The 27,882-nt window shown below is 38.9% G+C and overlaps 5 protein-coding genes across 6 annotated transcripts in view; all 5 read left to right on the top strand.

Annotated features, from left to right (window-relative positions):
- Positions 1 to 390, top strand: part of uba1 (ubiquitin-like modifier activating enzyme 1) — a 22,328-nt gene extending 21,938 nt beyond the window's left edge. Inside the window, exon 20 of the mRNA XM_008414694.2 lies at positions 112 to 390. Within this exon, the coding sequence (XP_008412916.1) occupies positions 112 to 390 (279 nt within the window). The remainder of the gene's footprint in view (positions 1 to 111) is intronic.
- Positions 391 to 726: 336 nt separating this feature from the next.
- On the top strand, positions 727 to 6,268 carry usp21 (ubiquitin specific peptidase 21). The gene is made up of 12 exons (XM_008413815.2): positions 727 to 994; positions 1,343 to 1,669; positions 2,040 to 2,096; positions 2,183 to 2,300; positions 2,395 to 2,509; positions 3,588 to 3,707; positions 3,800 to 3,864; positions 3,947 to 4,134; positions 4,268 to 4,346; positions 4,452 to 4,559; positions 5,420 to 5,534; positions 5,650 to 6,268. Exons 2-12 carry the CDS (start codon positions 1,514 to 1,516, stop codon positions 5,741 to 5,743), a joined length of 1,215 nt encoding a protein of 404 aa, XP_008412037.1. The 5' UTR covers positions 727 to 994; positions 1,343 to 1,513; the 3' UTR covers positions 5,744 to 6,268.
- Positions 6,269 to 7,948: 1,680 nt separating this feature from the next.
- Positions 7,949 to 12,089, top strand: LOC103467436 (rho-related GTP-binding protein RhoA-C-like). Its single transcript, XM_008413816.2, has 5 exons — positions 7,949 to 8,266; positions 8,375 to 8,532; positions 9,546 to 9,666; positions 10,672 to 10,802; positions 10,909 to 12,089. Exons 2-5 carry the CDS (start codon positions 8,377 to 8,379, stop codon positions 11,080 to 11,082), a joined length of 582 nt encoding a protein of 193 aa, XP_008412038.1. The 5' UTR covers positions 7,949 to 8,266; positions 8,375 to 8,376; the 3' UTR covers positions 11,083 to 12,089.
- Positions 12,090 to 12,923: 834 nt separating this feature from the next.
- Positions 12,924 to 24,068, top strand: rbm10 (RNA binding motif protein 10). Of its 2 annotated transcripts, none has more exons than XM_008413817.2 (23): positions 12,924 to 13,053; positions 13,452 to 13,515; positions 13,607 to 14,114; positions 14,201 to 14,371; positions 14,580 to 14,649; positions 16,963 to 17,036; positions 18,927 to 19,013; positions 19,110 to 19,170; positions 19,257 to 19,415; positions 19,538 to 19,698; positions 20,158 to 20,255; positions 20,450 to 20,537; positions 20,639 to 20,828; positions 20,922 to 21,007; positions 21,090 to 21,171; positions 21,265 to 21,356; positions 21,468 to 21,647; positions 22,104 to 22,277; positions 22,381 to 22,437; positions 22,561 to 22,758; positions 22,913 to 22,957; positions 23,044 to 23,099; positions 23,233 to 24,068. In XM_008413817.2, exons 2-23 carry the CDS (start codon positions 13,499 to 13,501, stop codon positions 23,318 to 23,320), a joined length of 2,742 nt encoding a protein of 913 aa, XP_008412039.1. In that variant the 5' UTR covers positions 12,924 to 13,053; positions 13,452 to 13,498; the 3' UTR covers positions 23,321 to 24,068. The 2 variants fall into 2 exon arrangements, with proteins under 2 accessions (XP_008412039.1, XP_017161285.1); XM_017305796.1 differs by having other exon boundaries at positions 12,925 to 13,053; positions 22,564 to 22,758.
- Positions 24,069 to 24,180: 112 nt separating this feature from the next.
- Positions 24,181 to 27,483, top strand: lrrc23 (leucine rich repeat containing 23). The gene is made up of 8 exons (XM_008413819.2): positions 24,181 to 24,401; positions 25,633 to 25,742; positions 25,897 to 26,017; positions 26,106 to 26,247; positions 26,415 to 26,545; positions 26,666 to 26,802; positions 26,904 to 27,108; positions 27,197 to 27,483. The coding sequence occupies exons 1-8, from the start codon at positions 24,306 to 24,308 to the stop codon at positions 27,236 to 27,238; spliced, it is 984 nt and encodes a 327-aa protein (XP_008412041.1). The 5' UTR covers positions 24,181 to 24,305; the 3' UTR covers positions 27,239 to 27,483.
- Positions 27,484 to 27,882: the final 399 nt, after the last annotated feature.

Below are 27,882 nucleotides of genomic sequence, written 5' to 3'. Positions count from 1 at the left end.
TTTTTTTTTTTTTTTTAAAGAAGAATCACAGGCTGTAAGCAGATCTTAATGTGAGAGTAGCTCTAGCCCTCTTGTTAGTTGAACTGAAACCTACAACTGTTTTCACTCAAGTTCCTTCCTTCCTCTTTCCGCCACCTTCCAGTGAAGAACTGTTTCCGTGTGAGCAGCAGAGGGCGCTCCAAAGTCAACCCGTACTGCTTGCAGGCCAACGACTCGTTCAGCAAGCAGCAGTGGATCACCTGCCTGCGCCAGGCCATCGTCCAGTCACGGGACCGGACCGCTCACACCAGCCAGTCGCCGCTCTCACTCCCCCCCGACCCCGCCCTGTGTCACATTGCGGATCTCAGCCTCAGCTCGGACACGGACATGGCAGACCACACCTGTTGCTGACTCGTGGACAGTTCACCCGGTTGCCCTTCTGGAGGGCAGAAAGGGGGTTTCTGGAGAGCGAAAGAAACCAGATGGACTATTTTATGAACAGTTTTAATTAAAAGACTCAGAGAATTGCAAAAAAAAAAAGTTTCTCCTTATTTGTTTTTCCTTATTTTTGTGATTTTCATAAAGTGTGCTGACTGTGAACAGTGTTACTGTTACTGAATGTGAATGTTAAATGGCAACAAAATGTTTAACCGGCTGTATTTGAATAAAAACTGACAGTAAAAAAAAAAAAAAGAAAACTCGCTGAGGTGTTCATGGGTGGACACATTGACACGTCTATGTATAGCCAACACGATCTGCAGTGAAAAGATTAGAGATGATTATCCTCCCTCCCTGTGTCTGTTTTTTCACTCTCTCTTTGGCTCTCGCTCTTTCTTTCTTTCTCTCTCTCTGACACTCGTGGCAGGACAGGGCAGAGAGGTAGACTTTCAGTTCTATCCCACAAACACACGGTGAAACCGTAGACGTCCCCTTTATGCATTTTTAACAGCTCAGCAGATGATGGGAACAGTTTGGTTGGGACTCTTTGTTCAAAGATACAGACCGAAGTGATCAGGTGAGTCCAAAGTGCTCTCTTTTTTTTTTATACACGTTACATTTCTGTAGAAATAACTGTTTGCCGTAGAGGCTATCTTTATCTGCATAAAACGGTAAGTGGTGCGCATTGATTGGCTGTTGGGTTGATCCGTACCGTACTGCTGGATCCTGGTTACATAACCACATCGTTTTTATGTATTTTCACATTGGGAATCAGCTGAATTTAGAAATTCTTGGTTTTGCTTGTCCAAAAAACCCCCAATATTTTAGGAACTTATTTCACTTCATGTGTTTAATGCAGAATTACACTCTGAAGGATTATCAAAGCAAACTTGAAGTTATTTTCCCTTTCTGTCTTTCTTTCCAGCTGTAAATGTTACTTGTCGTTCTCAAGGTAAGGCAGGGGGTGTACTCCTCTGTGCTTTGCTCCCTGATAAGAAGGGTCGCCCCTCAACATCTTGCTGACCTTTAATCAGACGCGCATCAGGGATAAGATAACTCGGCACATCTTCGAACGGAGACTGACTGGTAGAACAGGATGCCTGGTTCCAGCGGCGTGAATGTGGAGGGCTCTTGCGGGGCCCTGTGTCGGACCCTGGTTTCTCAGAACGGTCTGCAGAGAGACACAGCAGACATCTCCCAGTCTGTCCTCTACACATCCCTGATGGGCCTGCTGCTGGTCGCTGACAATGAGGTGGGGGGAAGAAAAAAAACCCGCATTAAACCTTTACATTCTCCTCAAATTGCACTGAACATGTCATTAATGCTAATCAACACACACGTGTTTACGCACCTGTCAGCACTCCTTGCACTCTCTAATAGGATAAAGCCTCAGACTGACCCCCTTTTTTTTTTAGCCTCGCTTGTTATGCTAATGAGATAAGAAGGCTAAATCTGTCCTGCCAAAGTTACACACAGGCCAACATGGCAGGGTCAACGCATACAGCTAGTCACATAGAGCATAGAACCTGGCATACCAGTAACCACACAACAATAATCTGTCTGCAGCTACAGCACCACTTTAGATTTAGGTATAAGCTTCTATCATACCTTCTTCTTCGTAGAAAGAGCCGCTCGCTGTTGGAAGTGGAAGAGTTGGCCTTAGAAACATTGGGAATACAGTAGGTGTCAAAGAGATGGCATGCAGATCTCCCGTAAGTTTTGCAGTAACGGACTCACGTTTCTTTTCCTTCTGTTTGGACAACAGTGCTTCCTGAATGCAGTGGTCCAGTGTTTGTCTCACACCTGCGTCCTGCGCAACTATTGTCTTCTGAAGTCTTACAAGCATGAGAAGTTTTCAAAAGAGGAGGCAAAGCTCATGGACAGTGGGTTTCCTTCATTTTCTACCTTTTTTATGTTCTCCATACTTTTTTCTTTTTTTTAAATCACACCTTCTTTTTTCCATTGTTCTTTTGCCAGGTTTCTCTCAGGTGCTCTCGGGTCTTTGGGATGTTAGGGAAGGAGACACTGTTGTAAATCCTCGACAGTTTTACAGTGTTTTTAAAGCAGCAGTGCCTTACTTCAGTGGTTATAGGTGAGAAAAACAATTATATTTTTCCATTACAATTTAGTGGAGTTGGGCTATTTGATGTTCATAAATCTATCTGAAGGAGTAAAACAGTTTTCTTTTTCCAGAAGATTGAAAAAATATCACTATGAAAATGAAGAATAAAATTCAATCTTGATTTTAATGAAGAATAAAATTCAATCTTGATTCAAAATTCATATCTGACATTTGTTGGCTTTCACAAAAAATAATACATTTTTACACATCAGGATACAAATGTACTATATAGTGATTAAAAATGTGTAGGTTCCATTTAATTAGCTCCTTTCAAGGTAAAAAAAATCCCAAGATTCTTCACAGCAGAACAACACAAAAGACAAAGATGTTTCAAGTTAAAAGAAAAGTGGGGAAAAAGCTAAAGTACCATCAAGTAAAATCAGCTACCCACATCTTGTCTTTACTGTTGAGTTGATGGATTTAAATAAGAAAAAAGGCCTCAACGCGGGCTGCAACAACAAAAGCTTCGTTGTTTTTACCTGCATCTTAAGAACATAAGGCAAATTCAGCTGCCAGGTTTCTGGTGATGATTTGTGGCTGGAGAATTATAAATATGTATGAGGGTTTGTCCAAAAAAATACACGGTTAAAGTGTCATTATTTACAAAATAATGCAAAGTTGGCACTTTTAATGGACTTTTAATGCAACTTTTAAAGCAACTTTGCATTAAAAGTGTCATTATTTACTGAATGACACTTCATGACAACAGTCATGATCATGGAACAATCCTTAAAAGTTATTAAATGGAAGAAAATGAAAAAAATTGGACCAGGAACATAGCTCTGTTGAACTCCAGGTTTAAGAGTAATTGAACATGATCTGAAGTTTAATTCGACAACAGAAATCCTAAATGAAAAATGTGTCACAAACCAAATCATAGCTCCGCCAGACACTCTTGCTAAAACATCAGCTATTAGGACTGTGATCGTTATTTGCGATCCTGCAAATATCGTTTAACACTCACCGCATGTGATACTTTTATTACGAAAAGAATCTCTAGAGTTGTCCTTGAGATTTAAAAATGTTTCTATGTTTGAATTTAAACCAGTCAGCAAGATGCTCAGGAGTTTCTCAGGTTCCTACTGGACAAGCTGCATACGGAAATAAATCGCAGGCCTTATGTCAAAAGGACAGGGAAGGAGCCTCAGCAACAATACGTCAGATTTAGGTACGAACAGAACGAGACGAATCTGTGCTTGAATCCTGGATCTATCCCATGTGAATGCACAACTTATGCTTCCTACTTCTGATCTGACGTAGAATTTCAGAAGAGGCGAATGCCATGTGGAAGAAGCATTTGGAGAGAGATGACAGCATAATAGTAGGTGAGGAGGTCAATCTTGTCTTTGTCTTCAACTGGATTCAGAAGCAGAAGCGGACATAAAATTTTTGCTCCGCTCTTGACAGATCTTTTCTCGGGTCAGCTGCGGAGTTCACTGCACTGCTCGGTTTGTTCGCACTACTCCAACACATTTGATGTGTTCGGTGATCTGTCGCTGCCCATCCCTAAAAGGAGCTCTGCAGGGGAGGTCACCCTGCAGGAGTGTCTGGACCTCTTCTCTCATGAGGAGAAACTTGACAAGGAAAACTCACCGGTAAGAAAAAAAAATTCACAGGTTTTGAACTGAACATAGTTCAGTTTAAACAACCAGATTTACTTGAAACAACAGATCTGGTCATTGTTATTATTTACATTTTTTTTTTTATGTTGATTTCCGTGTCTTCCAGATGTGCGAGAGATGTAACAGGCGTACAGAGTGCACCAAGCGACTTTCCATCCAGAGGTTTCCTCAGGTTATTGTAATCCGTATCCGTGGCAACAACTTCTGCTCTAATTAATTTGAAAAGTGAGGAATTGTGTTGGTGTGCAAAAAAAACACATTGTGCGCTCGTACTTAACAGTCTGCGACAGATTTGAACCGCTTCACAACATCCAGGTGGTCCATCAGTAAAAGCACAGTGTACGTGTCTTTTCCCCTCAAAAACCTGGACCTCGGACCTTACGGACCCGTTGACTGTGGTAACAAAGAGTTTTCATTACCTTACCTATGTACATGTTTCATTTACTAACGATGGGCAGTTGCTTGACCAAATGTTTTAAAATAGCCTATGAGAAAAATGGGAGATAAATTGGAGACATTGATGTAAATTGAAACATACACACCAAATAAAAATTACTTAGAATGTGAAGAAAAAGCCTAATGTTGAAAAACTAATTGCTATTGGAACCATAATCAAATTTTACTCACGTAATGGGGGAAAGAACTTATTTAGAAAATTAAAACTGATTTTAATTGGATTTAAGTATGAAAGATTACATTTGATTGTGGTATAAACCTTATTCCATCACGCGCAAATCCAAGAAAATTCTCACAGACAAAAAAGTTTTTTTCCTAGTAAGATTATTTTTAACTCAGAAGCTACTGAATTTGGAATATGAGGTCAGAGGATGAAGCGCAAGCGAATCAAGCATCCTTATGCTGAAATCTGCTCAGATTCAGCCAAAGTTGACTGAATTCTGTTCTGCTGTACTGAAGATTGCTTACGCCAAACCTTACCTGAGTCAGATCGCCAAGATTTTTTGAAGGTATTTAATTATGTGTTTATAATAGCTAAGTAAGTGGCCTGATATTAGCTCTGGTTGTTTGGTTTTGATTGTTGATGACAAGAGCAAGCAAATTCTAGAAAATAAGACAACATTTTTGCCAAACTAAAGGAATTTAAATGCGCAATATTTATTTATATTTTTTTTCTTCAAAATTTTGAATATGAATACTTTTGCATTTAATTTATGCAGAAATAATTGGCCGTTTTTTTACAAAAAAAAATATTTCAGAGACAAACCTTAGTTCTGAGAAATGTCTGTTTTTCTCTCCACAGGCCCAGTTTTATATGATTTATATGCAATCTGTAACCACGCTGGGACTGTGAATATGGGCCACTACACGGCCTGCTGTCTAGATCAAAGTGGATGGTGCTTCTACAACGACTCCAGGTGAGAGTTGAGAGGTTCTAACGCCAGATTATCAGAGACAGTTTTGTGTCAGAATGTCTTCTGTGTAAACCTCGTCTTCCTTCTCAGAGTTTCCCTCCTTTTTCTCCATGTGCAGCGCGACCTCGATCACGGAGAACCAGCTTCAGACAAATCAAGCCTACGTCCTGTTCTACCAACGCAGCAGCAGCACAGCCGCCACCAGGAAATAGCCTAGAAGATGCGGCCAATCAGTCACCTCACCTCCAGTGTCCATAGAAACAAATAGAAGCAGCAGCAGTTTTAACCCTGACATCAGCAGCAAAAAAAAAACAAAACAACAAAACATCTTGATCTCAGTGTGCCTTCTCTGGAACTAAAAGCACAGGGAGAGAGAAGGCACGCTTGTTGTTAACAGGTTTTAATTTAGTCGTGCTTGAGAAGCATCTCAGTAGCCATTTCAGTGTCTGCATGGCTACTCTCAGGGAGGCGAGAGCGTGATGAATATGATGCTCTCATTCATTATCGACAGCTCTTACTCTGCGATTATATGTATGATGAAAGCACTATATACATGTACATCATCAACCATGCTTACTGATATGAGCCCTTACAAACAAATGAAGAAAATGTAACAGAAATAGGTCATGACTTTGACACGTATGTAAGAAATAAAATGGCATCCTGATGATTTTTGTAAATAAATTCTTATAAACCTTCAAGTGATCACACATTAAAATAAAACTTTCTGAAAAACGTTTTGTTGTTCTTTTTTTATCAAGAGATTGTATTCGAGATTTATGGTTTCTGAGGGGGAAAAAAGTAAAGCGGTGGACAGATGGCTTTTACGTCAGCAAGAATATGTAAATAAAGTGTCCGAATGTAAATCTTTACTGACTTAAAGATGAAAAAAATAAAATAAAAAATGAGGGAGCAAAGATGTATATTTTTAGCTTTCTTCCAAATTGGTCAAAATCTATTGACAAGTAGAGATAAGTGATTGAATTTATCTTGAAAACCCAGTAAAAAAAAACTGAATAATTAGGAAACTAATTCTATAAACTTAAGTTAAAAGAGACAAAATTAAATAGATAAATGCATCATAAAATCATCATCCGTATCCTTATTGAATTAAGTGTCTCAATAATTTATTTAATTGACAATTTGTTAAACATGCAATCTAACCATTAAATTGCAAACTTGTATAGCAGATGCAGATAATTAATTCAATGCGTTTTCAATAGTTTCACGGTTCCTGTTCCTGAAGCGTCACCATAAAATACATTTTTCTGTCAAATTTCGAGAGGCGGGACTGAAACTGATCTGTTGAACTCCACTGGTTTAGCCTCATTCTTTGAAAATCATTGATTGAGTACCAGCTTTTTGCTTCCCTATTCCACAAAACTGGCATTCAATCAATTCTTCGACTTCATCTGGTCTGGATGACAGCGTCCTGCTTCTGCCTTGTCTGCTAACTGTAAAATCTCACCAACAAGCTCACAGGAAAGTCAAGTAAAATCGTCTATGAAAGTGGCCATGACGTTCAAAGAATGAGGCTAAACTAGTAAAGTTCAACAGACCCGTGTTAGCTCCACCCCTTGACGTTGAAGGGTGAGTTTGACACACAAAATGATGAAAGTTTCAGCAAGAAGATTCAAAGACCACAGGCGCATGATCAGTTATTGTAATGTCATAAACTCTGCAGGAGAGAACGTTTTATGGAGGGCGATGTGCCTTTCTGTTACCTTGAACCAGTTTACCCATTCTCCTATATTTTTTTTCTTTTTCCAGCCCAAATGATGGTTGAGTGTGAAAACACACAACTCCCTCTAGATGAGTTGTGTGTGAGACACACTGAGCAGCATGTTTGCAACCAACAACTTTGCCATGCCACATCCAACGTCACTTACATCTCCTCTCTTTCCCATTCCATTGCTTGACTTGAGCTACAGAAACTTACTTTCATTGCATCTAAATGCCTAAATGTACCATGACGCTCCCACTCTGACTAACAATGAATTGCTAACAAGCAATTTATTGTAGATAGATACTAAGTAGACCTGTGACAAGGTTGAGTAAGTGAGACTCAATCCTGTCAGGACCCATTCCATTCTGGTGAAATCATGCAACAATCTCCATACACCACTTAACTTCCATAGTTTGTTATGCAAATTGCTAAATTCTTAATGAAGTATAAACAAAACCTTAAATAATTTTCCGTTAGTAGTTTGTACATCATGTAATGAATTGGAAAACTATTTCAGACACACTGGGTTGTTTCACTGTGAACATTTTGGATATCAATGCTGTCAGACGGGTAATGAGACAGCTGCTGTTTACAGAAAGTTCAAAACATTTTGCTACGTGTAAGGTGCGGCATCCTTCTGACAAATGACACAAGGCGGCGGACTGAGATTTCCAGTCTGTCTGGTAGGACAATTAACTCACTTAGCTCTTCTACCCTTACTTGGAAACGTGTTCCTTCAGTTTTACAGATAGTACAAGGTTGGCAAGTTAAAATCAGTCAAGTAAAACTTTGAATTTCAGAGTTTAAATGACTTTAGGTAGCCTAGCCTCAAGGAGGTGACTGGTTTGACGAGTCTGCATTTCCCTACTCAACTGGATTGGTAGCATAGCAAGGGAACCTCTGTCTCATGTGAATACAGCCAGTCAGCTCATTCCGGCTGAGATCTTGTAAAAAGCAGCTGTGACAAGTGTCAACCAAGGCAATCTGTTCTGAAAGCGTCAAAAGCAGTGTAAGTTTTCTGTGTTTTAATAGCAAGAAAGATTTGTTTTTCATACCTGTAGTGTGGTTGGGCTATGTTTTCCTCTATTGTAATTTAGTTTTTTTTTGTGTTTCCCAGAAATGGGCTCTATCAGGAAGAAGTTGGTGATCGTTGGGGACGGTGCTTGTGGGAAGACATGTCTGCTCACGGTTTTCACCAAAGACCAGTTCCCTGAAGTCTATGTGCCTACTGTATTTGAGAACTATGTGGCAGACATTGAAGTGGATCAGACAAAGGTAAGGGATGATGTCACCTGGCGGGAAGTCTGGCTGATGGCTTAGTTGGTGAGCAAACAGACAAAAACACATCTTTCTTGGAAGGTGGGCCCTAATATTTTGCAATTTCTTTTTGAAGTTTTAAAATTATGATACCCGTCATTACTAATTATGAATACCATTATCAGTAAATTGCAATGTCTTAAAATTGTATATTTTAGAAAATAAAGTGTTCTAATGATTTTATTTTCTATAAAATCATTTGAATATGTTTTATTCTCCCATTAGACCAACAAAAATATATCAAAGCACTTTTTTATTGTTTTTCAGTACTTATTGCTGAGAATAAAATCCAAAGTTTACCATCTTACTTTCATTTTGTTTCATTTTCAAAATCATGCACTTCACCACATAGTCTGCAGTTGCTGCGTCTTCTTTTCACGTTTCAATTAGAAACCACATACACTTTAGAACACAACAGAGAACTGGAATGAAAGGGGTGCGCTGTTTTAATTTTCTTCAGAAATAAAAATATAAAAAGTGAGACATGCATTTGTATTCAGCCCTTCTGAATCAATTGTTTTGTAGAACCACAGTTTGCAGCAATTACACCTTTAGTCTTTGAGGTGCATATCTATCAAATGAAAAATGACGGCTGACATAACAGATATCGTATTACCAAATCGTTTTATGTGAGTCAAAGGTTCTAAAACAGATTATATACTTGAGAAAAAAGAAGCCACAATAAAATGATGTGGAAATCAACATTTATCTAATATTATTACATTTTCAGTTTTATTTCATGCAGCATAGTTTTGTCATGCTATAAAATCCCAAAATACCCCACAAAGTATTGTTAAATGATTTATAAAAAAAGATGGTTAAAAAAAAGTATTTCTCTTTTGTTTAAAATAATATTAAAACACACATCATCAAACTACTGATCACACATGATCATCAAAATACTGTGTAGACCTAACTTTCTGCAACAATTACAGAAAGTTTCTAAACTTATACATTTGCTCTTTTATCAGATACAGTTGGCACTTTGGGACACAGCAGGTCAGGAAGACTATGACCGACTGAGGCCGCTTTCCTATCCAGACACTGATGTAATCCTTCTGTGCTTCTCTGTGGTCAGCCGGGACAGTTTAGGTATTGTTTGTGGACTGGGTTGAAAGTAATATCTGTTTATCCATCTGTTGATCCAAGATTGGGTCATGTGTTGAGGTACTCTGTAAAAAAAATTACTGTAATTTATGGTAAAATACCAGCAGCTGGTCCTTGTGTGAGCATGTACTACTTTTTTTTTTATAACTTAACAAGAGCAATAGGTCCAGAAGGAAAACCCAGACATCCTCTCCCTGGTCACTCTCTCCAGCTCATTCTGGGGGATCCCAAGGCATTTCCAGGCCAGAAGGGTATACATATAATCCCCTCAGCTGGTATAGTCATACATGAGGTCTCCTACCAGTGGGACATGTAAAATCTGAAGAGATTGGCACACAGGAGGCAGGCTGATATCAGTGAAGAAGCATCCCCTCTACGCCTAACCCTATCACTAAGTTTGAGTCCAACCACCCTATGGACAAAGTTCATACCCAGATGGCACCCTTTTCATAGCAGCATCCAGAGACTCCAATAAGGCTGGGTAATCTGAAATGCTGTTCAGTGCATAAGCACAGACAACAGTTGCAATGTGAAGATGTGAAGAGCAGACTCTGTTGCTCAGCTGAAGGTGGTGATCTCTCATGTGTTGTGTAAAGCCCACCTGTGGTTAAGCTCCTGAGGCCAAGGTTTAATCACAAGACACTTGCCTGGTTCCCCTCCTGCCTGACTTTGGGAGAGTGCTATTGGCTCCAAAATCTGGGCAACCTCATCTCTTCTTGTGATCTGCCAAATAATCTGATTCCTTGAATTACTTCTTGTCTGACCCAGCTCCTGAGGCTAATTTGTCAATTTGAAAGACCCTACCAGAATCCTAATCAATGGACAACATAGCCTTCATGATTATAGGGTCCGCAAAGCTCTCCACCACATTAAAGTGGCGATTCAAAAGAGGGGCTAATAATAATGTAATTAGGTTTTATTTAGCATATTATAGATTAGGAAAGTGATTTATGTTGCTAATTGATAACATTTTTTCTTCACTTTTTGCAGCAAATGTTAAAGAAAAGTGGACTCCTGAAGTGAGACACTTCTGTCCTCACGTCCCCATAGTCGTGGTGGGGAACAAAACGGATCTTCGCAACGATGAGAATACCAGAAAAATGCTTACCAAACAGAACGAGGCATGTTGATTTAGTTGTTTATATCTTATGTGTAGGTCAAAATAACGATGTATTTTTGTCTACTTAAAAATCACAAAATGTGTAAATCTATGAAACTTGTTTCCAGGAGCCAATTAAATATGAAGAGGGCAAAGACATGTCTAACCAAATCGCTGCCTACAGCTACCAGGAGTGTTCTGCTAAAAACAAAGACGGCGTGAGGCAAGTCTTTGACACTGCAGCTAAGGCAGCGTTGACGAACAACAGCCGTGGGAAGAAGAATCACTGTGTGCTTTTATAAACTCTGGTGAAAAATGGTGCGCTATCCTGAATCATTCATGAAGGGCAGATCTCAAATCTTTAGAACTTAAACGGAGGGAGGAATTTAAAGCCAAGGCGTTTCAAACCAAGGCTGATCTGTACCTTAAGAAGAACAAAGACAGGAATAGCTGCGCTTCGGAAAAAACTATAAGAGTCATGACCTTGTACAAAATCAATTTGTAATTTGGTTTAAAAATAATAATTGCTAATAGTAACATAAACCTTTCCTAATACCATAACACCATAAACAAAGGCACAGTCACATTAAAATTTTAAGTGCCGAGACATTTTTGTACCACACTGTGAAATTCATTAACCAGAGGATCAATTCACAAATGGCTGAATTAGCCTTCCTATTTTGTCTCTGAGTCCAAGATATACTGTATTATCTTCACGAGGCATTGTATATTTTAAGTCATCATATCTCCATAATACTGTCCTGTATACCTATGATCTTTTGTGACAGGTTTTTCAGCCTTAATTTAACTGTGTAACTCAATTATCATGAGATTCTGAATATAGTACATAAACTAATATTCTGTTACTGGTGAAATGTTTCTTGTTAGTAACAAATTTTGGTTGTGGTATCTTTTTTTAAGTATTTTTGTTTTTGTGAGTACTTTTTGTTGCATTCAGTTATCATTTACTGTAACAGTTTGATGTTTATTTTTATGCCTCTCATAAAATTTATTTCATGCTTTCATATTTGGTCAAACGTTTTACTAAATAGCCTAGGATCACATCCAATTTCAGATTTACTTGCCATATTGTCAAGAGATTACATAAAATTTGTAGAACACTTCGGTCTTTTTCTTTAATGTAAGGATATTGTGTTGCTCAAATACTTTATTGAACAGCAGCTTCAACAGAAACTGTAATATACGAATATGTATTGTACTTACAGGAAAATGCAAGCAGTAGTGCATGCTATAATGTTTTGTAAAGGTATTTCTTTCAGTGAAGTGAATGAAAAAGAAATAAGGCAGACCTGGATGTCTGGATCTAATTCTTTTTTGCTAAAAAAATGAGTGGGTATCAGATTTTAGTGGGTATATTATCAAATACATTTTTGGAGGACGGTAAAGCAATAGCTTACACTGTTGCTTGACAGCAAGGAGGTTCTGGGTTCTGGGTTGTAATCTTAGCCACAGAGAAAGAGCCCTGTACAAATCTGCATACAAAAAGAATGGATTATCTCCAGAACTCCGTAGTGTCCAATAATCCAAAAATATGACTGCTATGTTAACTGTTTTCTCTGAATTACGCTTAAGTACAGGTCTGTTTCAGTGTTGTCCTACTATAGTCTTGCAACCTCTGGCCCAATGACAACCAGAAAAAACCACCACTAGGCAACAGGCCTCGATACCTCCTAGAATGCAAGGAAGTATAGTAGATGGCTGTGTTTTTGCAAACCCTAGAAGAAAATATACTCTAAAACTTATGCATTGTGATTAAATGAAATAAATTATTATTTATATAAAATAATATGACCTGAATAGTTGTTGGCAGAAACAAAGGTTTACCTCAATGTCAGTTTTTTGGTTAAAATTAGAAAGGTCTTTAGTACATAATTTTCAAACAATACTGTAAATACACTTTTAATTAAATATATTCAAAAGTCTATACAACAAATCTAATTTCCAAGTCTACACAATAGAGACTATCAGGAAAACCTAAGTTTAACATAAAAATAACCATTAAACTTATACTCTTTTATTTGATTACAGCTCTCCATCGTACTTGCAACTTTACGTCTTCTACCTTAGTCGGTTTACGGACACCAATCACACTTGAGAACTGGAGTTTTAGTCCCGCCCCCTGTGACATGTCTTCCTGTGGCCATTTTACACTTGGCTAACCAAAAAAACAAAAAACAAAAAGAAAACGTCGCACTCCTCTTAGCTTCAACGTGACGTATCATAAAAAAGCCGGTTATTGAAATAACTCCAGGGTAAGTCTTTTATCCGTTCTGTCTAAAATTCCACTCGGTTTTGTAACAGTTGGGAGCCGTTTTGGTTCGGTGTGTCAAACCTGGAGTTGCTAGTTAGCTTAGCTGCTAGCAGAGATGACCGCTGCACGTTAGGTTCCTATTCTCCTGTTAATATTTGTGTGTGGTTTGCTAGCTACAGAAGAATGTCTGTTTTGTTGAAGGTTTTGGTAGTTTGTTTAATAATGTGGACAGAAAGGTAAGAAGGTGAACTCAAAGTGAGAGTAGGGTGTGTACAGTAAAAATATGCATCCGAACGATTACATTGCACAACACTATGCACCCAGACTTGAATTTTTTTTTTCTGTGATTCGGTATCTCATCTTAGCTCCTTATTGCTGCTGTCATCTTGCATTCAATAGCTTTAACTGTCAAGAAGCAAACGCTTTGAGGAAATTTCGAAGTCGACATGGACTATGAGCGGAGGTGAGTAAATCATTTATTTTTTAAAAATATTGATTATTTGGCATATTTTTTGTTGAAGACACTTTAACGTCATTCTATCCTTCATCATCAGGGGTGGTCGAGGCGATCGCATCGGTCGCTATGGTAGCTCTCACAATGATCACAACTTTCGGGACATGGACTATCGTGCTTATGGGCAAGAGGATGAGGAGGGAGTCCATGAAGTCAGAATGGAAGATGATGGGTTATACATGCCTGATGAGGCGCTAGGTGCTCATGACTTCCCAGCAGGATTCCAAGGTTCCCCACATTTTCACCATAGAGGCAATACTAGAGGTGACATTGGTCTGGAGGGGAAAACTCCCTTATGGCCCCCCTTTTCTCAGTCACACCCTGATTGTGCACATCTTGCCCACCAAGGGGAGGAGGATGGATTCAGACAAGACTTTGAGCAGATACAGACTGGCCCGCCAGGAAGGGGTAGGCAGAGAGGTGGAAGAGGCTTTCCAGAAAACAGGGGCTTAAGTAGGGACGGCAACTGGGTTGCTCATTCTGAGCAGATGGAATTCAGACCAAGAGATGAGGACAGAGTCTCTCGTGGAGGCGGAAGGAGGACGAGGGTAAATCCTGAGAAATGCATAATTTGCAACATTTTCTTTCCTTTAGTGGGAGTGATTCGTTATTTTAATTTGACCTTCTCTGGAAGACTTTTCCAGCAGCAGCGGAGGAAGGCGGCTGTGAAAGCGCTGGACAAGACCTGTCTGCAGAGGAGCTGGACCAGAGAGACCAGGACTACCGTGCAGACTTGGACCAGAACCAGAGGCCCAGTAACATCATCATGCTTCGCATGCTACCAATGAGTGCCACAGCCAATGAGGTGTGATTTGTTCCAAGCTATAATCCTTTATTTATACAGGAAAAAATCTCTTCAGAGTCATTGTCTCATTCACAAGAGAGATCTGTTACACACATCACAAAAAATAACATAAAAACAATAATACAATCTACTTAAGCCGCACCAAACAGTGGTGCAGCTTATGCTTGTAAAGTCTAAACTACATTTTTTTTTTATTGGATGTTTTAAGATTCGGGCACAACTTCAGGAACAGGGGATCCAGCCAAGAGAAGTTCGCCTTATGAGGAACAAATCTTCAGGTGAGGGTTTGTCTGCTGGTCACCTTCCCCTCCTTGTCTCAGTCTCATCCACTCCTGGCTCTGTTGTTGTTGTTGTTGCCGCTCTTGTTGTTTTTCCTGTTAGGATTGATTGCCTTCACTTTCTCACAGCCTTGTTATGACACATGACAGCTCTAGCACAGCGCAAATGTTTAGATATTCAGGTTTGTACAGAGAAGGCTCAGACTCCTGCTTTGTTACTTTGATCTTCTGGTTTCTGTCCTTTGCTGTTTTTCACAGAGCAAAATCCATCCACCATTTAAGTTATGTCCTACTAATTTCGCCTCTCATGCAAACATGCGGGCCTACAGCCAAGAAGTGTCATTAACTCGATTTTCCTGTTCTCTGTGTTTCATATACTGTCTATACTTGTTTTGTGGTTCTGTCCCATCCATCTTGGAAGTTAAATGCGCCTGAGCTGAACAAATTTTGAAAGTTAAAACTCCAAATAGATCAATTATTTTCATAGATAAATTGTGTGTCCTGAGAATGAAACCTTGCAGCCAACGATCAGCTACATGGTTGATTTTCTATCTATATTTTTTCTTAATGTTTCCAATTAAGGTCATTGCGTCTTTGGTGTCGCACTTTGCTAACTTCCTGGTTGTCTGTAAGGTGTGCTTTACTGACACTGGCACACTTACCCTCCCCAACACTGCTGTCTCTTCTACACCTACATCATTCTTTATCTGCTTTTCAGATTAGTCGCTGTGATCTAACATTTTGAAGAATAACCTTTGTATTTTTATTTTTTGTGCATACTTGCTGTTGTAAACCTAATTATTTTGCACCAGGTAAAATAATTCAGTGCCTTGCTAAAGTATTTTTACTCAGTAAACTTTTTACTGTTTTGTCTTAAGAAACATTGTCAACACGGCCATTGGAGGCTGATCAGAGTGGAAGGGAAGACACATGAAGCTAAATATAGGGCTGCACAATATTAGAAGACAATACTTAATAGAACTATTGGAATGTTATGATGAAACCACATTTTTCCTCAATCTTATCTTTTCCTTTGAGTGTATTAGACTCCATCTCTTGGATTTAAGTCCACTGCAATGGCACTCCACTGACCAGACTGAAAAAAGTGAACCCCCAGTATTCATGGGGGTTACAAACCACAGCCGACCATGAATACTTGGGACTCTTGCTAAAAAAGCTATTCAAAAACTTTTTTAATAGGTCAAATGCTAAATGTACCTTAGAATGCATTAATGTGCAGAGTGGAAATCATCTTGGCACTGCTTTGGAATCAATGCCAACAGTATTCCTTTTTTTAGCCCGGTCTTTTTAAAAATATTTTACATAAGCTCTATGGAAAAAATCAGAGAATAGCTGAATCCATGAATAATGAACTACAGTTAGTCGGGATCCACTGTATTCTTTTGTTGCGCAAAATCTGATAGTTGGTATGTAATATTTAACCAATACAGTATTTCTCATTTCTGTTCTAATATTGCATACCAAGCAAATACTTTGACAATACAGCACAGGGTTAACCCTGTGATAAATTACATTTACTAATGTAATTTACATCAACTCACAAAAAAAAGTTAATTACTTTTAACTAATGTAACTTAGAATAATGAACTGAAACATATAGCTAGAAAGGCAGAGTGTTGTTTTCTATCAAACCATAGTCTTTTCTACAATGGCCAACTCAAAGTCCTGACCTAAATTTACATGTCGATGTAGTTTCAGGGTCGTGGTAGTGATGTTCCCAAAATAGTTGGTTCTACAAAGTGTAAACTAAGTGATGTATGTCCAGCTTTTCAGATTTGTTTTTGTGGAAAGATTTTGAAAATCCATTCTTTTTTTAATTTATTAGGTGCTACTTTGTCTTGGTCTGTCACAAAAAAAAAAATCCACTAAAGTACATTGATGTGGTTTTAATTGGACAAAATGTGAAAAAGTTTAAAGGGTATGAACACTTGTGCAAGTCACTGGTTATACAGTAAAGGTCTCTAGTCTTTGTGATTGGAGTTTGAATTAAAAGTATCAGAAATGTGTGTTTGTTGCCGCTTGGGTATCTTGACTTCCATTTTGCAAAGACCCAGACAGATGGGTGGGTAGGATTCCTCCTCATCCCCGACTCCAAGTGAAACCCATCCTGTGCAGAAAATTTGTGGGAGAGAACATGTCATATATATTTTATTTATTTTTTTTTTTTGTTGTTGGGTCTCAAACAGGGTTTTTCTCTCTCTTTCTCTCCTCTGTAAATGAAGCACTAACCCAAACACTGCGTTGTTGTTATGTTGTTGTTGTTCGGTTGCTGTGGCGCTGGGCGGTGTCCAGGTCAGAGCCGAGGATTCGCCTTCGTCGAGTTTAATCTCATACAGGAGGCCACCCGCTGGATGGAGACCAACCAGGTCACTCTCTCCAACACATACACAAATACACATATAGATTAAGTCAGTGGGACATTAGCTAACATGATATCCAGTGACATCATGCCGTCAGGTGCACTTTCATGGTTTTCTGCAAAATGCACACTTGAAAATGATTGATTTCCTGTGCCTAAGGCAGGTAAGCCTTCGTATTTTTAGAATGTTTTCTTTCCACATGTGCACAAATTCCAGTAAGATGCAAATTCATCTACATCACAACCAAGAATATAGACTCAACACTTGCCTAGTTTTCAAAAATAGATCCTCGCAGTCATTATCTCTACAGTATAACTTTTTCCAATAGAGGGCTGATTCTGTAATATCTTCTATCAGTCCTATGCACGTTTTCTCTGCCACCTTTGGAGAGTACACGCCAGTGGAAATGGAAATTCTCCTCAGGTATTTTGTATAGGGATGTACCGATCCGAACCCAGCTATTGGATCGGGGTTACCATCATGGCATTTTTTAAAATTATCGATATCGGAGTCCCTGACAAAACGTAACTTCTGAAAACTATTGCTGGTGCACTGTTTTTTTTTTTTTTTTCTTTTTGTCAGCTGCACCACCAGTGAGCCCAGGCTGAATTTTTATTTCTTTGTTTATTTTGTGACAGTCCTGTCACACTTCTGCGTGCACGGCTCACTAAGCTGAATTTTAGCCCATGCACATAACTTTGTTGTTCTAGTAAGAGTTTTTCGTTCTTTCTAATGACATTCACAGTGAAAGAGACTGTGTTGGCTGCTGCCGTTTTCTGTCTGTCTGTGTCATGTGACTTACTTTGTCTGCTGGGTTCAGATGTTCCCATGCGCTGCTTGATGTAATAGAAAGACGCTAAGCTGCAGTCGCAACTCAAGTGAAACGTTTATGAAGCAGGAAAACGGAGGCTCATGGAGACAGATCAAAACGGAGGGTAAACATGCTGGTGTTAACCTTGGACTTAATCAAATTTACTTTGCATTTTTTGCAGAAGTTGCACGTAGATTCTTGAATTCGCTAGCTTTGGCAAGTCAAAAATATGTTTAAAAGCAACTTTTTATTTTAGGTGGGACTTCATAGTCGCTCTTTTCACCAAGTTAATATGTGTTAGAGCTGCATATGGAGGATTTTCAGCAGAAACACTGGTAATAAAATACCTTTAGCTGTCAAGGAATACAGATAAGTGCAGATCCACCTTCCAGAACCTTATTGGTGAGTAAGTCCTAGTGTTGGTGAAATGTAGTGTTATCAAGTGCCACTTGTCAGCTGCTGAGTTTTCAAGCACATACATGGCAGAGATTATTAACTTAAATGAGGTTTCTGACTGGGACTCTGTATCGGAAAATGCCTAATGTTAAATGACTCGGATCGGTATTGGTGGAGGGGAGGGGTGGGCTTAAAAACAACCCTGATCTGAACATCCCTGCTATTTTATGTTGATTCAGAAACAACATAATGTTTTTTTTTATTTATTATTTTCTTTCAACCATTACTGCATATTTTAAGACAAAGCCTTTGTCATTTGGGGTTTGAAGGGACTTGTGTGGGCTTTGTTGGAATCTGTGGAAAGTTTCCCCTTAAGGGGGGAGGGATAACACATTTATAAAGATATCACACATTGTCCCTAAATAATGGGAATCCACAAAACTACAGACACACCATCTCAGTCCGTCCGAATTTTCTTAAGCTGAAGGTTGCAATTCTCTGCTGTCCTTTTTTTCCTCTTTCTTTTTTTTAAGCCTCAGCTGTTCTGATTCTCTCACTTTCTCTTATTTTTTTAAATTTCTTCTCTTTCAATCTCATCTCTTGTGAGATGAGGCCTCTTTGTTGCGTGTGTGACATTATCACTGAAACTCATTCTTTGTCCCTCCTGCTTCTTTTCCTTTTTCCTCCAGGGGACGCTGATGATTATGGAGCAGCGCGTGTCCATGCACTACAGCGACCCCAAACCACGAGCCAACGAGGACTGGCTCTGTAACAAGGTTTATCATGCTTGAATTACCTGGTCTGTGCATATCAGACGTAATGCAGTGGCTCACCTAGCAGGTCTTCTAATGGGTTGCGCGTTATTCTAACAGTGTGGTGTCCAGAACTTCAAAAGGAGAGAGAAGTGCTTCAAATGCAGCGTGCCCAAATCAGGTGACGTTTTAACAGGAGTTGCTATTAATATCCAACCCGTTTTCTCTTCTTCTTTGATGCATTCGTGTTGTGCTGTCTTTCCATAGAGGCTGAGCTAAAGCTGCCACAGCTGCTGAGGGAAATGCCTGTTGGAGTTCAGAAGGAGGGAGCCCAAGGCTTGCTGCCTCTGCCGGTATCGTACCACCCTGCTGGTCCCAGTGTTCCCCCGGGGCCTGCGCCGCAGCCGGCAGACGTCGCAAATGACAGTAAGCCGCCAGACGAGCTTTGAAAATGCCCTAGACAATCTCTGCTGTTTATCACGTTGATACAATTCAATTGGTCTGCAAAGCCAGCAGAGAACGTCAGTCATTTTCCTCTATTTCCACAGCTTTGATTCTTAGAAACCTCGGCCCCCATACAACAGTGGAAGCCATTTTGTCGGCGTTGGCTCCATTCGCCACCCTCTCCCCTTCCAATGTTCGCCTGATCAAGGACAAGCACACACACCTAAACAGAGGCTTTGCTTTTCTGCAGCTTTCTACTATAGTGGTAAGAATAGAGAAAATACGTTTGATTTACTGACTCGCATGTTCCAGGGCAAACAGTGGAACCTTCTGTCTGGCATTATTGGATTTATTTGGGAATGACTTTATAGCAAAATGAAACTGTGGAGATTTGTTTGCTGTTGTGAATTCGCCATACAGTTCAAACATTGAAGGAGATTACTCACAAACATACAGATTAAACCATAGTATACTTTTTCAATGTTCGTTTTATTAGTACAGCAGCAATACTGGAGCTGACTTCACGGTAAAAACATGAATGCATCACATGTTCTTTAGTCTTGTCATCTAGTACATGATGCTTCTAGGGAATTTAAATGTGTGCAAGAAAATAAGCAGGATTCAAGAATTTGCTATTTGCTTTTTGCGCTGATTTTTAAAATTACACTTATCTTAAACATTAAAGCTCATAAGTAGATTATTATTATTTTTTTTTTATCAACAGGAGGCCTCACAGCTGCTTCAGATTCTTCAGGCTCTGCATCCCCCCCTGTCTATTGATGGGAAAGCCATTGTAGTGGAGTTTGCCAAAGGTTCCAAACGGTAAACTCTTTAACGAAGAATGCAGTTAAATATACTTACAAATTTAAGAGGGAAAAAAACTGGATCAAAGTACAACATAGAAAAAAGAATAATTGTATCTAGTTTAGTTATGAGTGTGAGATTAAGAAAGACTGCTTTAGCCAAAACACTACAAAATCGATAATGACGCTTTCTGTTGCTCTTATCAACATCAGTGATGTCTTTGTGACTGAGGGGAGCAGAGTGAGCGCAGCTACAGTGGCCAGCACTGCAATAGCCGCTGCACAGTGGGCTATATCACAGGTAACTTATCTAGCTTCACTTACTAATATGGTGAAATGAAGGCATCCTGACCGAAATGCTAATTTGTCTACTGTTTGTTGTGCTTTATGTTTTATTTTTAGAACAATCAGAATGGATCAAGTGAGGATGCAGCAGTTTACCAGCAGGGTGCAGCAGTGACGTACAGCCAAGAAGGACAGAGCTATTCTGGGGCAGACGGCGTCGCTTTAAGGGTCCAGACGGACTCCAGGATTGCACCCCTGGTTGGTGCAGGAGCAGCACTAAATGGAGCATATACAGGAGGAACCCCAGGTTGGTCTGACTGATTCTAGTAGTCTGTAACAGTGCTGTTTAATATTTCTGCTGAACAGTATTTGCTCATGATGTTTCCTTGCTCATCTGTAGGTGTTATCTCATCTGAGGCAGTAAAACTTGGTCCAGCAGCTGGACAGCTGTCTCTCATCCCAGCGATCTCCACACCAGCCACACAGGTACATAGTTTTTTTTTTTTTCCCCCAATTCTCTTCCTGTATCTTCCCAACTTGTTGTTTTAAGAGTTCTGCCTCTTCACAGGTTGAGATTGTAGGAAAACCACAGCCAGCTGCTCCTAATCAGCCTGCCATCCCCGGCACCGAACACGAGCTCAAACAATATCGTAAGTGTTTCCTACAATTAGACTTCTTGCAAACCTGCAGGTGGTGAAATTTCATATAATTCAGAACTTTTTTTTTCTTGTATACTTTTGCAGCGGTGCCAGATGTGTCTACTTACCAGTATGATGAAAGCTCAGGCTTTTATTATGACCCATTCACAGGACTCTATTATGACCCAAATTCCCAGGTAAACTGTCCACTCTGAACAAATTGCAGAGAACAGAACAGAAACATTTTGTATACAAGCGAGTTCATCCTTACGACTTCTTTTTGCTTTTGGGGTTCTTTTTCATGTCAGTACTACTACAACGCTAACACTCAGCAGTACATGTACTGGGATGGAGAGAAACAGACCTACACTCCTGCTGCCAGCCAATCAAACGCTGAGGGTGCACCAGTGAAGGATGGAGCGACCTCTTCGGACAGCACAGCAAGCAAAGAGAAAAAAGAGAAGCCAAAGAGTAAAACTGCTCAACAGGTACTCTACTAACTGGATACAAATTTAAGAGTTGTCATATTTATTGAAATAAACTAAATTTTTTCTTTTAATTTTACGTTATGTTGGTATATTGTACGACGGAATATTAGGGCCAAATTAAAAAAAAATATTACAAGATTGAAGTCATAAAATTATGAGAACAAAGTAATACGAGAATAAAGTCGTAACATTATGACTTTGTTCTCATAATGTATTTATTTTTCTTAGTATAGCCCTATTTCTCTGTAATATTTCCTATTTTCACAGTTTTAAGAAAATGAAAAAGAGAAAAATGTAGTACTGATCAAACGTAGTGTTATTTATCTTGACAAATTTTGTTTCCCCTTTGGTTTACAGGGTTTTGTTTAAATTTTGAAATTCCTTTTTAATATGAAATAAAAACATATTAAATCCCTGTGAAATGTTAAACGTATTTTTTTTTATTTGCTTTTCCAGATTGCCAAAGATATGGAGCGTTGGGCTAAAAGTCTCAACAGGCAAAAAGAAAACATGCGTTCCGTCTCTTCATCCCCTGCTGTTGGCTCTTCTCGAGGGCCGGGTCACAGTCGCTTTGACGACTACAGAGAGTCTGCAAGTGCCGATGCGGGCTATGCTGTTCTGGAGAAAAAGGTGCCAAAACATCTGCCTTATCAGAATGTCAGGAAGAGTGATTAACTTGCACGCGTTTAGATTTGATCACCTATTTAAACCCACTTAATTTTCTGTTCTGCAGGGTGCGCTGTCTGAAAGGGTGCCGAGTTTTCTGGACCAGATCCGACAAAGTACAGAAGTACGAACATGGCTGCAAGCTTGGGGAAAAATGCACAAGTTTTTATAGTATTTTTCTTCATTTGAGACGTATAAATGGAGCACAATATCCGTTTCATTCTCCTATCTTCTGCCTTGACACCAGCAGCATTCACCCCCTCAGCAGTCTGGTCTGGTCCCAGCCTACAGTGCAGAAAGTGACAGTGAAGACGAAGGAGCTGACAAAGATGAGAAAGAAGGGAGACTGACAGACTGGGGGAAACTGGCATGTCTGCTCTGCAGAAGGCAGTTCCCTAGCAAAGAGGCCCTCATCAGGCACCAGCAGCTCTCTGAACTCCATAAAGTAATTTTAAAATATTAGTTTTAATAATCATTAACAGCTCACTAATTTATAAAATGCATGTGTAAGATGGTCTGTGCATGTTTAAGACGAAACGTTGTCATTGTGTTTGAATAATTTTCCTCCATTTTGTGACTGTTCACCTTTGTGTCTTCAGCAAAACTTGGAGCAAAGAAAAGCTCAGTTGGAAGCTAGTGGCAAGGTCAGTTGAGCTTCAGAGAGAAGGATGGACACTAACGCATATGTTCAATTCGTTCACTATAAATGTTCTCACCATTTTTGATGCAGAGATTAGCAGATGATGGCGAACCACCAGAAGCTAAGAAGAGGAAGTTCAGTCCAATGTAAGCAGTTTTGACGTGAAAAACTTCTGGTTGTTGTTTTGAGGCTTTGCTTTAAGATTTTAAGATTTATTTTCTAATGTGTTGCAGGTTTGAACGTGTACTCAATTTTTTTGTTTGTGTTACCTTTTTATAGTGACGGAACAGGAACTAGCCTTGGTGCAAGGATGCTGCAAGGAGGTGTGAAGAAGGGGCTTCTGTTGCGCAACATGCAAGTGGAGTGACCACTTGCATTTTCCGTTTCGCCCTTCCTAGGAAATGATGAACTTGTTAAAGTGAACATAATATTGCTATCTATATAAGAACCTCTTACTTGTAGATATTATAATTACCTCAACAGTGGTAATAGTCTCATGAACTGATCCTGTAGCAGTAAATGTTGGAATATTGCACAAATTGCACCTTTTTTGCTTGCTTCCTGAATAATGCAGTTTTCCTTTTTCACTGGCTTTGAGGTTTGTTTGTAATAAAAAAAAGTTTGGAAAAACATTTGCTGCTCAGAAATTGAATATCTGTAGCCTACAGATCTTTATGCCAGCAAATGAGTCTATGCACCATAGATTTTTTTTTTCTTTTAAGTTAATGCTGCATGCCTTGTCATTCAATGAATGACTGATCTGGGCATGAACTGTATATTTTTGAGTGAGCACTTTTCTACAGATGTTGAGGCGGGAACATTGTGACTGTAAAAAAAGTCTCACTATCATTAATGTGTAGATAGGAATTGTCTGTTTATCTTGTTTTAATGTACAATGAAACTAATATTGTCTTTAGAAAATTATTTTTGTCTACGTATTTGTCAATTAATGTGACTGTTTCATTAAGCTAATGTACATTTTTAAAAAAAAATCAATCTTCACTGATGGAATGCATTTGAAAGGAGGTGGAATGTATTTCAGGTTTCAACATTTTAACCAGAAATTTCACCAGCTGTGTCTTTCGTTTATGTTCACATAAAGAAAGCGGAATATATTGCAATTGCCGATATGAGTTTTGTGGTGTAATAGCTGTGTTTGTTTTTTGGCTCTACAAAAGCAGAGGTTTGTTCCTGATTTTTGGTTTTCGTGCAACTGCAACCTCTTACTAAATGCTCGTGCTGCGCCTGCGCGGTTTCCATAGTAACGTTGTCAAACTTGGTTATTTTAAAAACCGCTCAGTCGCCGCTCTCAAGCAAGCTAGTTGTGCCACTTTAAGATAATATTGGCCCCAATGTCTGACGATGATGATGTGTACCTGTCCCCCGAAGAACAGTTGGGGGAAGATACGACTGCTGGAGAAGGCGAAGAAGGGGAAGAAACCGATAAGGTTCGTGTTATAGCGGTAGACTAAAGACGGTTTAAAAACAGTCCTTAATTTAGCTACTCATCTCAGTTTTGAGTCCTTAAAAGCCATATGTACATTTCCATTACAGTTCTCAAATGTTTATTCAGTTTTACTTCTGCCAAAAAAGCTTGTTTAGCCTGTTTCTACACCTGTAAATAGCTACTATAGGAAACTATAATAAAAAAATGTTGCAGGATCCGCTACTAGCCAACGTGCGAGCAGGTAAACTGTTGACATTATTCATACCACTGGCAGAGTTAAATTTTTGAAATGGCTTCAAACAGGAAGTTCCTCATATCAAATTTTAAATATATTTCTCAAAATGTAACTTGGAGAATAAGTTGTGGGAAAAAACGATAAATTGTATGATGAAAATAATTATCAATGGAAATATCTTTATGGGCATTACCGAACCCTTAAAACGTCTGACGAGCTTTTAAATGAATCACAATTCAATCTTGGACCCTTTCCTATGTGTTTGCATAGAAAAGTATATTTTTGATTAAGTTTTGCTTGGAAATCAGGAATTCAATGTTTTGAACAGTCCCATTGCAACTGTTACCTGGCTTACTGCAAAGCGGCACTGAAATTTGAGTTTTAAAATGGCGCCCGATTCACTTGACCGGGTTAAAAAAAAACATTGAAAAAAAGTAAGTTTAGGCAAGTTAAATAATGTCTTAAAGTCCAAAAAACGCTTGTGAAAAACCTTGTCTTTTGGATACTTATCACATATAAATAAAGGCTTAAACAGCCGTCTGTGAGTAATTAATCTGTATAACGTGTTTCACTTAGTAAATTAAGTTACTGAAATCAATGAACTTTTTAAATAAAGATTTGTTGAATGTGACGACTGACCACAACAACCTTAAACAGAGATTACATTTCCTGCAGATGAAGCAGCAATCTGTCTTGCCGTTTTCCATGCCATCATGACTTGGGAAGAAATGCTCTGCAGCAGACTCCAACCCATCCTGAAAGCACGCACAGTGTTTTGGAGAGAATGCGGGCACGGCTCTTATATTGGTTATACACTGACAAGTTTGCTCTTATAAGAGCACACTACATTCCCACAGCAGCCCCTCAAACAATTAATAGTAAAGACTTTAAAACATTCAAACTTTGGTACTTTGGCCAGAGCCTTTACCTCCAATGTTTTTGTGCGTTTGTGTTTAAGTAACGTTCACAATAAAACTGGCTTCTCTGTACTCCTCAGATTCAAGTGTTGCCATTGAACAAAGAGATCATCATTGAGGGGCTTTCATTGCTCTGCCAGACAGGAAAAAAACTGGAACATGCTTTTATCAAACTGGACCTTAAAGAAAGGTAAGCAGCTGAAAAATGTTATTGAGTGCCAGCCTTAATGGTCGGAAAGTGTGTCATGTTCAGACATTCAAATATCCACACCATATTTAGAGACTGAAATCTTTGCATGTAGATAGATTTTAAACTCATATGTTTTCTTGTGTCTCTGACTCAGAGCGTTAACTGACATAGTTGCAATCAGCAGTTATATTCACATACGTTTTCTGGACTTATCCAACAACTACATCTCTGATCTTTCTCCCTTGGCATCAATGACTCATTTGCTTTGGCTGAAGGCAAGAAAGTCTTGACTTTATATAGAAAGTTGCATATGTCTGAATCATTAAATAAAACTCATACTGAAAGCAAATCTCTCTTTTGCAGGTTGACAGAAACTCTATGACATCATTTAAAGAGCAACCTTTATCTGAGTTTGCCTTCCTACAATGGTTGAGTGTGGCATCAAACCAGATTGTAGACATGGAAGGCCTGGTTGGACCGTCCATAGAGACGCTCATACTTTCAGGTTTCTCCTTTTCACATTTATCCAGATCATTAGTCTAACATGTTTACCAAGCGTTTCTATTAGTGGTTAAAATTAAAACCATTTCAATTGTTCATAACTCATATAATTAAATCTTAAAGCATATGTTTGTGAAAAGAATTATGTGACACTTTGAAACTTTCTTTCAGGTAATAGTATTCGGAAAATAAGCGGTATGCAAAGTGCCGATTTTGCCAATTTGGTTATTCTAGAGCTGAGGGGAAACCACTTGGAAACAACAAGTGGCTTTGACCTTCCAAACTTGCGGAAACTATACCTGGTAATACAAAGCATTGTGATTTGGATAAAATAAGTCATAATTTCTTTGTCAACATAATCAGTCTTTGTAGAAGTGAATGTAAAATAGTAACTGTATGCATCAAATCTTGTTTTTCCTCAGGCCCAAAACTTTATCAAACGTCTTGAGGGTCTAGAGAAGCTAGAGCGCCTGTCAACCCTACATCTTCGAGACAATCAGCTTGAAACTCTGGAAGGGCTCTGTTCTGAAATGAAGAGTCTTCAGTACCTCAATGTCAGGTATTGTGGTACAACAACAAACTGGTGCCTAAATATACCTTTGGGGAATTAGCAAACTCTATGAACCAAATTTTTTTTACTACCATCTTTTTCTCCCATAGAGGAAATGCAATCGCTGAAGCAGACGCCTTACGAAGCCTCCGCTTTCTGATAGGTTCCCTGAAAATTTTGGTTATTACGGAAAATCCAATAGTGGAGACATTAGTCTATAGGCCCACTGTACTAGTACTCCTGCCTCAGCTGGAGCGAATTGACAAAGAGCCAGTCTCCCTTATAGAGAGAACAGAAGCTCGGAGGACAATCAGGGTATGAATATGTTGTTTTCATATCTCTTTAGTTTTTTTTTTATTTCAGAAATGTTTCAGCTTTTAATTAAGTGTGTGTGTTGTTTCAGGACCTTAAGGAAGCGGAAGCCACACCTGAACCAAAAGATTAATAGAATGGGGAAAGTGGTGCTTTTTTGAAAAGAGGAGCCTCTTGTGTATGAGTCAGCAACTCTGATACAAATGTGTTTGTAAAACATGTCTCTTGCATGAGTAATGTTCTGATTAACTAAGTTTGATTTCTCATACATAGAAATACAGCCAACTGTAACCATTATATCTAGTTGTTTTCAATAAATGGAAAATTGCAGAGTAACTAACATAAAAAAATGTGCTTTGGCTGCGCGATAAAAAGGAATTTTGTGTGTGAATATTGTATATTCAGTTTTTCCCTGAGTAAGGATGATAGGGCAGAATCTGCTACCCACACTTCCTTGTAGCCAGCGTCCCAGGTCCAAATTTAAAGAAACAGTTACATTAGCTGTGCGTAGGCAAAAAACGTATTTAGAAACATGATCTAATGTAGGTAGGATGAATTACATCCTTACTAATTAATATTTGTTTTATGTCACTTTATTTATGATGTATGTAAAAAAGCAAGTCGACGGAAGTGTGAATGTTATGGCGTTATCCATTTTTTATGTTTATAACAAAATAAAATGGAGACATAATGATATACTGAATAGTGACATCGCTATAACAGTTGTAATGCAGTAAAATGTCAACTTATCAAATGAATATTATATTATTTTTCTAA

The sequence above is a fragment of the Poecilia reticulata genome, linkage group LG7, assembly GCF_000633615.1.
Source record: "Poecilia reticulata strain Guanapo linkage group LG7, Guppy_female_1.0+MT, whole genome shotgun sequence".
Taxonomy (NCBI): Eukaryota; Metazoa; Chordata; class Actinopteri; order Cyprinodontiformes; family Poeciliidae; genus Poecilia; species Poecilia reticulata.
Note: the sequence above shows the minus strand (reverse complement) of the source record. Positions and strands in the feature narration are given on the sequence as shown.

What these genes read in the sequence shown, in the direction of transcription:
- LOC103467436 (XM_008413816.2), top strand. Translation starts at nt 8,377, where the DNA reads ATGGGCTCTATCAGGAAGAAGTTGGTGATCGTTGGGGACGGTGCTTGT. An exon ending in TTGAAGTGGATCAGACAAAG is followed by an intron (nt 8,533 to 9,545) that starts GTAAGGGATGAT and finishes CTCTTTTATCAG; the next exon opens with ATACAGTTGGCACTTTGGGA. An exon ending in GGTCAGCCGGGACAGTTTAG is followed by an intron (nt 9,667 to 10,671) that starts GTATTGTTTGTG and finishes CACTTTTTGCAG; the next exon opens with CAAATGTTAAAGAAAAGTGG.
- usp21 (XM_008413815.2), top strand. Translation starts at nt 1,514, where the DNA reads ATGCCTGGTTCCAGCGGCGTGAATGTGGAGGGCTCTTGCGGGGCCCTG. An exon ending in CCTTACTTCAGTGGTTATAG is followed by an intron (nt 2,510 to 3,587) that starts GTGAGAAAAACA and finishes AATTTAAACCAG; the next exon opens with TCAGCAAGATGCTCAGGAGT. An exon ending in TTGACAAGGAAAACTCACCG is followed by an intron (nt 4,135 to 4,267) that starts GTAAGAAAAAAA and finishes CGTGTCTTCCAG; the next exon opens with ATGTGCGAGAGATGTAACAG.
- lrrc23 (XM_008413819.2), top strand. Translation starts at nt 24,306, where the DNA reads ATGTCTGACGATGATGATGTGTACCTGTCCCCCGAAGAACAGTTGGGG. An exon ending in AAACTGGACCTTAAAGAAAG is followed by an intron (nt 25,743 to 25,896) that starts GTAAGCAGCTGA and finishes TCTCTGACTCAG; the next exon opens with AGCGTTAACTGACATAGTTG. An exon ending in ACTTGCGGAAACTATACCTG is followed by an intron (nt 26,546 to 26,665) that starts GTAATACAAAGC and finishes GTTTTTCCTCAG; the next exon opens with GCCCAAAACTTTATCAAACG.
- rbm10 (XM_008413817.2), top strand. An exon ending in GCTGGATGGAGACCAACCAG is followed by an intron (nt 17,037 to 18,926) that starts GTCACTCTCTCC and finishes TTTTTCCTCCAG; the next exon opens with GGGACGCTGATGATTATGGA. An exon ending in AGTTGGAAGCTAGTGGCAAG is followed by an intron (nt 22,958 to 23,043) that starts GTCAGTTGAGCT and finishes TTTTTGATGCAG; the next exon opens with AGATTAGCAGATGATGGCGA.